The 9,455-nt window shown below is 43.6% G+C and overlaps 1 protein-coding gene across 3 annotated transcripts in view; it reads left to right on the top strand.

Moving 5' to 3' along the window:
• Positions 1–922: 922 nt before the first annotated feature.
• Positions 923–9,455, top strand: part of DPP3 (dipeptidyl peptidase 3) — a 31,103-nt gene continuing 22,570 nt past the window's right edge. Inside the window, exons 1-2 of one of the 3 annotated variants that reach the window (XM_061163101.1) lie at positions 923–1,041; positions 2,432–2,706. In XM_061163101.1, coding sequence (XP_061019084.1) covers positions 990–1,041; positions 2,432–2,706 — 327 coding nt within the window. In that variant the 5' untranslated portion in view covers positions 923–989. Of the gene's footprint in view, positions 1,042–2,349; positions 2,707–9,455 lie in introns of all 3 variants that reach the window. The other 2 variants (XM_061163096.1, XM_061163106.1) reach the window with 2 other exon arrangements.

The raw sequence follows: 9,455 nt of genomic DNA, 5'->3' as shown, positions 1-9,455 counted from the left end.
ACTTCCCTCATGCTTACATCCCTTCAGTAAAGACCAGGATTTTTAGCCCGGTTTTCTGACTGAGGAAGTCAAGACTCAGGTAAAGAGACTCATCCAAGGACACACAGCTACCAGGCAGTGCAGGCCCGCCTCATCCTTAGATGGCCTGGCTCTGCTCCATTTCTGATTTGGGACCCTCAAAATGTTCCCCACTTGGCCCAGGCCAGGCACTAGGCACTTCCACATGCCATTCCCCCACCCAGCCCATCCTCCTGTGAGTTTCAACAGACATGCAGGTTCGGCTCTGCCCTGGCAGCCTTTTGGAGTCGCGGCCAGCCTTCTCATCCATCCGGTACCTGGCAAGCACCCTGAAACTACCAGGCCCCTCGCCCCTTGTTCAGAAGAAACAGACGCGAAGATATTTAACTGCTGCCCCGGCCAGGCCCATGGCGAACTGGAACGGGTACAGCACTACCCCTCCCCAACCCCGACCCGCACGGCGGGACCGTCTCAGCCCCGGCTGGAGCCCGCTAGGCTGTAGGCTCGACTTCCTAAACGGAGGGCTTTGCAGTCTCGTCACTACCCGTGGTCCTAGAGACCACGGAGGAACGATGCGGGCTCCTATACCCAAAACTGAAGTCGGGGGACTCAGAAAAACTCCAAAGGAGAGCGGGAGTCTGGACTGTGCGGGGGTTATCGCCGGTGCTCCGTTCGTAACAGCCACGCTGCCCTGACTGGATTCGGGGTACCTTGTCTGCGACGTCTCTTCGGACTAGGCCTGTGCCAGGCTGAACACGGAAGTTTCTAATCCCCGCGCGTGTACCGCCTGCGGACAAAGGGCCAAGGCCGCAGGGGCCATTCCGCGAGCCACCCCCGTAGCGCCTGGGGGCGGGGAGCCAGCGTGCCGGCGGAGCCCGGCTCAGAGCCCCTATTGGCTACAGGCGATGCCCGTCCGGGCCCCGAGGCTCGGCAATTGGCTGGTGGAGGCGGAGTTGGCGGAGCCCCAATGAATGGAGGAGCCGGAAGCAGGAAGTGAGTGTGCGATCGGAGCAGCTGCTGCAGGTGAGGCGCGGCGACCGGGTTTTGGGGTCACCATGTGTCATCTTCGGGGGGCAGGGCGCGTCTAGGCCGAGCTCAAGATCATTCCTTTCCTGTCCCGCCTTCCAAATTCATCGCGGCCCCGAAGCCAAGGATCGCTCCGGACAGCAAAGGGTTAACGTCCCTTTCGGAACCCAGGGGCTTGTGCTATTTGGGAGCAGCTCCGGGAGTGGCGGGGGAGGTGGGAAGCTCTTTTAGAGTAAGAGAGGGCGTTGTGAATACTCTGGGTTGGGAGACACCCAGGTCCTAACCAGGCAGCAAGACTCGATAAGCTGCTTGGCGTCTCTAAGCCTCAGTCTCCCTATCTGTAAAATGAGTTTTGTCTCCGCTCTGAGCTTCTTCATTTAGGGAAGGTCCCTTGGCTGAGCACAGGGAGAGGGCAGGGGGATGAGAGTGGGACAGATCCTGCCAGCAGTGGGAACTGAAGAGTACAAGGAAATTCTGCTGTAGGTACCTTCTGTCGATCAGGGTGACCTTGTGACCTCATCTGATTTGCATAGCCACCCAGTGAGGTTGGAGTTATTATCAGGGGCTGTCTTCTAGAGGTAGAAAAGTAAAACTGACTTGACATTTGGAGTCTGGGGCTGAGCCAGTCTTGGAACCTGGGTCTTCTAGCTGGGACTCTGTCCTTGTGAACACAGTGGTGGGCAGAATTGAAGAATGTGCAGGATAATTCTGAAGGGGAGGCTAGGAGATCAGAGAGGGAAGAGGGGTGACCACAGAGAGAGGCCTGGGAGCCCAGAGATGCAGAACCCTGCTTTTGACCCCTCCCTTGTGTTATTAGTCAAAGCACCCTGCCTTCCTGGCCCTGGTTTTCCCATCTGTAATACTGCTGCTGCTGCTAAATCACTTCAGTCGTGTCCGACTCTGTGTGACCCCATAGATGGCAGCCCACCAGGCTCCCCGTCCCTGGGATTCTCCAGGCAAGAATACTGGGGTGGGTTGCCGTGTCCTTCTCCAATGCATGAAAGTGAAAAGTGAAAGTGAAGTCGCTCAGTTGTGTCCAACTCTTAGTGACCCCATGGACTGCAGCCCACCAGGCTCCTCCATCCATGGGATTTTCCAGGCAAGAGTACTGGAGTGGGGTGTCATTGCCTTCTCCGATCTGTAATACTAGGTAGTTGGATTCAGTCTTTAAGTTTGGGAGGCCACAGGCCGAATATTGCCTGCCAGAATATTGTGTAATTTTCTGGGGTGAGTCACCTAACCATCTCTGAGTTTCACTTTCCATATCTGGTGCATGGGTGCAATGGTATTCCCTTCCTCATTCAGACCGTGAGCGTGCAGACTCAGATGTACATGCCGTTGGTGTGGGATAAATGATGCCTGTGATCACGGTGATGGTTCTCAGCAGGGCCCATGGCGGACACCCAGTACATTCTCCCCAATGACATCGGCGTGTCAAGCCTGGACTGCCGTGAGGCCTTCCGCCTGCTGTCGTCCACAGAGCGCCTCTATGCCCACTACCTGTCACGGGCCGCCTGGTACGGAGGCCTGGCAGTGCTGCTGCAGACCTCCCCTGAGGCCCCCTACATCTATGCCCTGCTCAGCCGTCTCTTCCGTGCCCAGGATCCCGACCAGCTGCGTCAGCACGCCCTGGCCGAGGGCCTTACTGAGGAGGAATATCAGGTTAGTTCTCTCAGGCCAACCTGCATTCTGGGTGTGAGGGGCCAGGAAGCAGGGGTCCAATGGACTCTCTCTCTCTGGATTAGATCAAAGGTTTTAAATAAAGGGACATCCCCTCCTGGAGTCTGTCTTCTCATCTACAAAATATGCCTGAGGGTGGTCTGTACCTCTTAGGGTTGTGGCCCCCTGATGAGATAAATGATGGCTGTTGTTATGATCACGAGAGCTGTGGAGTAGAGGAAAACAGCTGTGGAAGCTCGGAGATGGTAAAGGCATGAGTCCAGTGTAGGAATCAGGAGGTCTGTGTTCTGAACCAGATCTTCCTCTACCATGTTGCGTGTCCTTGGGCAGAATGTTCTGCCTGTCATCTTGTTTTTATCTGGTCTGTGGGTCTGTTGGCCAAGGAATACATGAATGCATTCTTTATGCTTTACAGCATTGCAGAAAGGCACAAAATAAAACATGAAGATCATTTTTTCTCAATGCCCAGCCCAGAGGTAACCACCGAAAGATGGTGGGGTGTATAGCCTTTTCAGTCCTCTGTCTACACTGCTTACCTGTACAAGTAGAAATGCACATGTGTTAGTTGCTTATTTTCTCTTTCACGTACAAATGAGATCACATTCTACAGATTCTTATGAGTTCTGCTTTTTTCCACTGAACACTATGTCTTGGAGAACTTCCATGGGGTACGTAGAAATCTGCCTCGTTTTCTTTTATTGACTGTGAAGCATTCCACAGCTTTGTACGCTGTAATCAGTTTAATCCTTTGTATATTGATGGACATTTAGGTTGTTTGTGATTCTTACAAACAAGACAAATAAGCATCCTTAAGCATGTGTGTGACTAGGATCTATTTTTAGAAGCAGAATTGCTGGGTCAAAGGCTCTGTACATTGACAGTTGACTAGTGTTGTTAAATCATTTTCTGAAAAAAGCTTCTCCAAGAATGTATGAGGACACAGTTTTTCTATATGTAAAATAAAGGGATTAGATTGCTTATCTCTGTGCTGAGGCCCAGGCTGTTTCTTCTACTTTTTTTTTAACTTTGAGTAATCACATTCCATCTCTAGGCTTTGATTTCCTCATTAAAAGAGAGAAGAGCTGGAAAAGTTAATGGAAAAGTGCTACCCAAGTATTCACTATTTGCAGTGGGATTGTTTTATTTGGAAGTAGAAACCCACCTCAAATTGGCTTAAATGAAAAAAAAAGAAAATTATGACTCCCAGTTTCTGGTCTGGCATGTTGGGAGCTTAGATGTTGCTCATCTCTTCTAACAAGTAAAAAGCTGAAGACATTGAAAAATCAACAACTCTTCTTAGATCCTTAAGAGAAGTGAGGTTCCAGAGCAGACTGCAGCCCCCAAAATTGGAGAAACAGACAGGCAGTTACAGAGAGTCACAACTTAGCAGAGCAAAAACTCATGAACAGAAACCTCCATGAAACCAGTGCTGGGGTAGGAAAATCTGAACTGTAATTGATGAATTGCTGAAGGCTCAGTGTGGACAATTCTGAGAGTTGAAAACTCCAGGGGGAACTGGACATAAGGGTGTCCCCACACTTTGGGGGATTTTACCTTCAGGAGCTTCTCCTGGTTCTCACAGTGAATTTCAGAGAAAAAAAAAAATACCTCTTGCTTCTGGCAGGGGGAGGTGAGAAGGAGCCGTTTTAAAAATATGCTAGAGCATTCTGTTCTTCTTAACATGATCTGCCTTCAGGAGAAACTATTTAACCAGAACCAAACCTGTTATGGTTTTATTAGAGCCTAACTGATCTGGAAGAAGGGAAATACACAACTCCAGACAGCTCTGACCATCCGGTACCATCTAAAAGGAGTGGTGGGAATATGGGGCTGAGAAGAACATGTCAAGTTCAAAGTCCAGCAGCAAAGGCCCACTAAAATCATGGGACTCTAGAACACTTCCCCTGCCACCATTCCTTACCATCCCACTACTAAAGGCCTATTTATGACAGTTCCTTTTACCCAGCACATCATGTCTGGCTATCAAGAAAAAAGTGGCAAAACATTCTTAAAGGCAGAAAACACAGCTTGAAGAGACAGAGCAAGTATCAGAACCAGACTCAGATACGGCGGGGATGTTGGACTCATCAGACCAGGAGTTAAAACAACTATGACTGATATTCTAAGGGCTCTAATGGATAAAGTAGACAGCATGTAAGAACAGGTGGGCATTTTGGGATTAACTTATATACAGTACTATATATAAAGTAGGTAAATAACAAGGACATACTACATAGCACAGGAAACTATACTCAGTATCTTATAATGACCTAGAATGGAAAAGAGTCTGAGAAAGAGTCTAAAAAAATGCTAGAGATAAAAAAATATTACCAGAAAGGAAGGGCACTTTTGATGGGCTTATTAGTAGACTTGACCCAGCAGAGGAAAGAATCTCTGAGCTTGAGGGTATCTCAATAGAAACCTCCAAAATTGAAAAGCAAAGTGAAAAAAGACTGAAGAAAACAGAATAGGATATCCAAGAACCACAGGACAACTATAAGGAATGTAACATGTATATAGTGGTAAAACCAGAAGGAGAAAGATAAAAACAAAAGAAATATCTGAAATAGAATATTTCTGAGAACTTCCCCAAAGTGATGTCAGATACCAAACCACAGATCCAGGAAGTTCAGAGAACACTGAATGGGATACTAAATGCAAAACAAAAAAAGAAAGAAACAAAACCTCCATATAGGCATATCACATTTAAACTACAGAAAATCAAAGAGAAAGAAAAAATCAAAGAGAAAGAAAGAACCCAGATGGAAAAAAATATCTACAGAGGAACAAAGATAAGAATTACATCTACTGTTTCAGAAATCTTGGAAGCAAGAAGAGTAGATTGAAATAGTTATAGTGTCGAGATAAAAAGCCACCAATCTAGAATTGTAAGCCCTGTGAAATTACCCTTTAAAGTATAGTGGAAATAAAGACTTCCTCAGACAAACAAAAATTGAGGGAATGTGTTGCCAGTAGATCTGCTTTGCAGGAAATGTTAAAAGAAGTTCTCTAGAGAGAAGGGAAATGATATAGGTCAGAAACTCAGATGTACATTAAAAAAGAAAGGAAAAGCCGTGGTGATGGAATAAGTGAAGGTAAAATAAAAGTTTTTATTTTTCTTATTCTTAACTGATCTAAGAGATACATTTGTCCAAAATAATAATAGCAGCAATATATCCAACTATGTATGCTTATGTACAAGTGAAATGAATGATAGCAGGGATATGAGGGAGGGAAGGCAAGAATTAGGACTATTTTGTTATTATAAAGTACTCAAACTGCCCATGAAATGGACTTGGATTTGTTGTAAGTATATATTGCAAACTCAACCCACTAAAATGTCTATTGCAAAGTCAACCACTAAAAGAAGTAAAAAAAAGAAGTACAATTGATATGCTAAGAAAGGAGAGAAAGTGAAATTGTATATAAGGCTAAGTTACAACCACCAAGGTAGAAAAAGAATGGGAGACAGGTGCCAACATGCTGGGTTCTGGTGACACTCCGCTTTTGGACTGCAGATTGCTGCCTTCTCACTGTGTTTTCACATGGTGGATCATATGAGCTAGCTATCTGGGCTCTATTTTGTAAGGCATTAATCTCAGTGAGGAAGGCTATGCCCTCATTCATGATCTAATCTCCTCCCAAAGCCTCCCTCTCTTAATAGCCATCACCTTGGAGGTTAGGTTTCAGCATACTGATTTTGGAGGGACACAAACATTCAGATCATAGCAATCAATAAACCTCTAGCTAGACTAAGAAAAAAGGTGAGAGGTCACAAACTACTAACATTGGGAATGAAAGAAGGAAAAAATAAAAAGAAATTAAGGAAGGGCTATCACTACAAATTCATGGGCAGTGAATATTCATGGGCAGTATCCTTCAGATGATAATCAAAGAATACTCTAAAAAAGTTCGTATGCACAAATTTGATAGCCTATATGAAATGGACCAATTCCTTGAAAGACAATCTGATAAAATTCACACAAGAAGAAATAGATAATCTGCAAAGCCTATATCAAAGAAACAGAATCAATAATTAATAAACAACCTTGCACAACAGAAAACAGCAAGCCAAGATAAGTTCACTACTAAACATTTAAGGGTGACATTATACCAATTCTCTACAATCTTTCAGAAGAGAAAAGCAGAGGGAATACTTTCTAACTCATCTGTGAGACCAGTATTACCCTAACACCGAAATCAGACAAAGATTACAATGAAAGAAAAGAAAACTACAGACCAATATGTCTGAAGACCATAGATGCAAAAGTCCTCAACAAAATTGTAAATTGAATCCAACAAAAGAGCTATGCACCACGCTGCTGCTGCTGTTAAGTCACTTCAGTTGTGTCCGACTCTGTGTGACCCCATAGACGACAGCCACCAGGCTCCCCCGTCCCCAGGATTCTCCAGGCGAGAACACTGGAGTGGATTGCCATTTCCTTCTCCAATGCATGAAAGTTAAAAGTGAAAGTGAAGTCACTCTTAGCAACTCCATGGACTGAAGCCTGCCAGGCTCCTCCGTCCGTGGGATTTTCTAGGCAAAAGAGTACTGGAGTGGGGTGCCATTGCTATGCACCATGATCAAGTGGGATTTATCCCAGCTATGCCAATCTGGTTCAACATTCAAAAATCAATAAACATAAATCATCACATGAATAGACTAAAGAAGAAAAATCACACAATCATATCAATAGATGCAGAAGAAGAAGCATTTGGCATTTGACAAATTCTAACACCCAATCATGATTAAAAAAAAAAAACAAACTGTAACTAGAAAACTTAGAGTTAATATCATATTTAATGGTGAAAAACTTTCCCACTAACATCAGGAATAAAGCAAGGATCTCCCCTCTTACCACTACTTTTCAATGTTGTACTGGAAATTCTAACTAATGCAGTAAGACAAGTAAAAGAAATTACAGGTATACATATTATAAAGGAAGACATAATACTGTCTTTGTTCACAGATGACATGATTGTTTAAGTGGAAAATCTGAAAGAATCAACAAAAACTCCTAGAACACATAAGTGGTCATAGCAAGGTTGCAGGATGCAAAGTTAATACACAGAAGTCAATTGCTTTCCTGTATTCCAGCAATGAAAATGTAGGATTTGAAATTAAGACCCAATTCCATTTACAATAGCACCCGAAAAAGTTGAAATAGTCATAAATCTAACAATATGTAGAAGACGTATGTGCAGAAAACTATAAAACTCTGATGAAAAATATCAAAGAAGAACTAAATAAATGGAGAGACTCCATGTTCATGGATAGAAAGATTCAATATTGTAAAGATATCACTTCTTCCCAACTTTATCTATAAATTCAATGCAGTCCCAGTTGAAATCCCAGCAAGTTGTTTTGTGGATACTGACAAACTTATTCTAAAGTTAATATGGAGAGGCAAAAGACTCAGAATAGTCAATACAATAATGAAGGAGAAGAACAAAGTTGAAGGACTGATGCTACTCTAGTTCAAGACTGACTATTAAGCCCCAGTAATCAGGACAGTCTTCTGTTGGCAAAATAATAGACAATAGATCAGTGCAATAGAATAGTCTAGAAACAGACTCCCACAAATATAGTGAACAAATCTTTGACAAAGAGCAAAGATACTATAATGAAACAAATATAGTCTTTCCAATAGATGGTGCTAGAACAACTAGACATCCACATGGTAAAAAAAAAAAAAAATCTAGACACAGATCTTATATCCTTCACAAAAATTAACTCAAAATGAATCACAGTGCTAAATACAAAACTAAAACTCCTAGAAAATAACATAGGAGAAAATTTAGATGACCTTCGGTATGCAGTTGACTTTTTAGTTATAACACCAAGCATGATCCATGATAGAAATAATTGATAAGCTGAACTTACTAAAATTAAAGTTTTCTTTTTCTTGGCCATGTTATGTGGCATGTGGGATCTTAGTTCCTCGACCAGGGATTGAACCCACACCCCCTGCATTGGAAGCACAAAGTTTTAACCACTGGACCGTCAAAGAAGTCCCTAAAATTAAAGTTTTCTGCTCTGTGTAAGACACTGTCAAGAGAATGAAAAGACAAGTCATGAATGGGAAAAAAATGTTTGCAAAAGATATATCTGATAAAGATGTCCTTCGGTAGCTGAGTCAATAAACAAACTGTGGTCTATCCAACAATGGAACATTAGTGCTAAAAAGGAGTGAGCGATTAAGCCATGAAAAGACACAGAGAAAGTTAAATGGGTATTACTGGGTGAAAGAAACCATCATGCAAAGGGTACACACTGTAGGATTCCAGCTATGTGGAAAAGGCAAAACTATGCAGCTAGTAAGATGAGTAGTTGCCAGGAGCAGAGGGAGGATGGAGCACAGAGGATTCTTCAGACACCGAAACTGCCCTGTATACTACAGAGGGGTGTGTCATGTATAATGGCAGATATATGTCTTTATACATCTATCCAAACCCATAGAATATACAATGCTAAGAGTGGTCCCCAGTGTAAAATATGATCTCTGGGTGATGAGGTGCCAAGGTACATTCCTCAATCGTGAGAAATGTACCATGCTAGTGAAGAATATTAATGAGGTGGAGGCTATGCCTGGCGGTGGGGTGGCGGAGTCGGGGGGAGCACTTTGGGGTAATCTCTACTTTCCACGCAGTTTTGCTGTGAACCTAAAACTACTCCATAGAATAAAGTCTATTTTTAAAAAAGAGAATTATGGGCTCACATAATTGAAAAG

This window comes from Dama dama, chromosome 2 (genome assembly GCF_033118175.1).
Source record: "Dama dama isolate Ldn47 chromosome 2, ASM3311817v1, whole genome shotgun sequence".
Classification (NCBI taxonomy): Eukaryota; Metazoa; Chordata; class Mammalia; order Artiodactyla; family Cervidae; genus Dama; species Dama dama.
The sequence above is the reverse complement of the archived record's forward strand: the minus strand, read 5'-3'. Positions and strand labels throughout refer to the sequence as shown.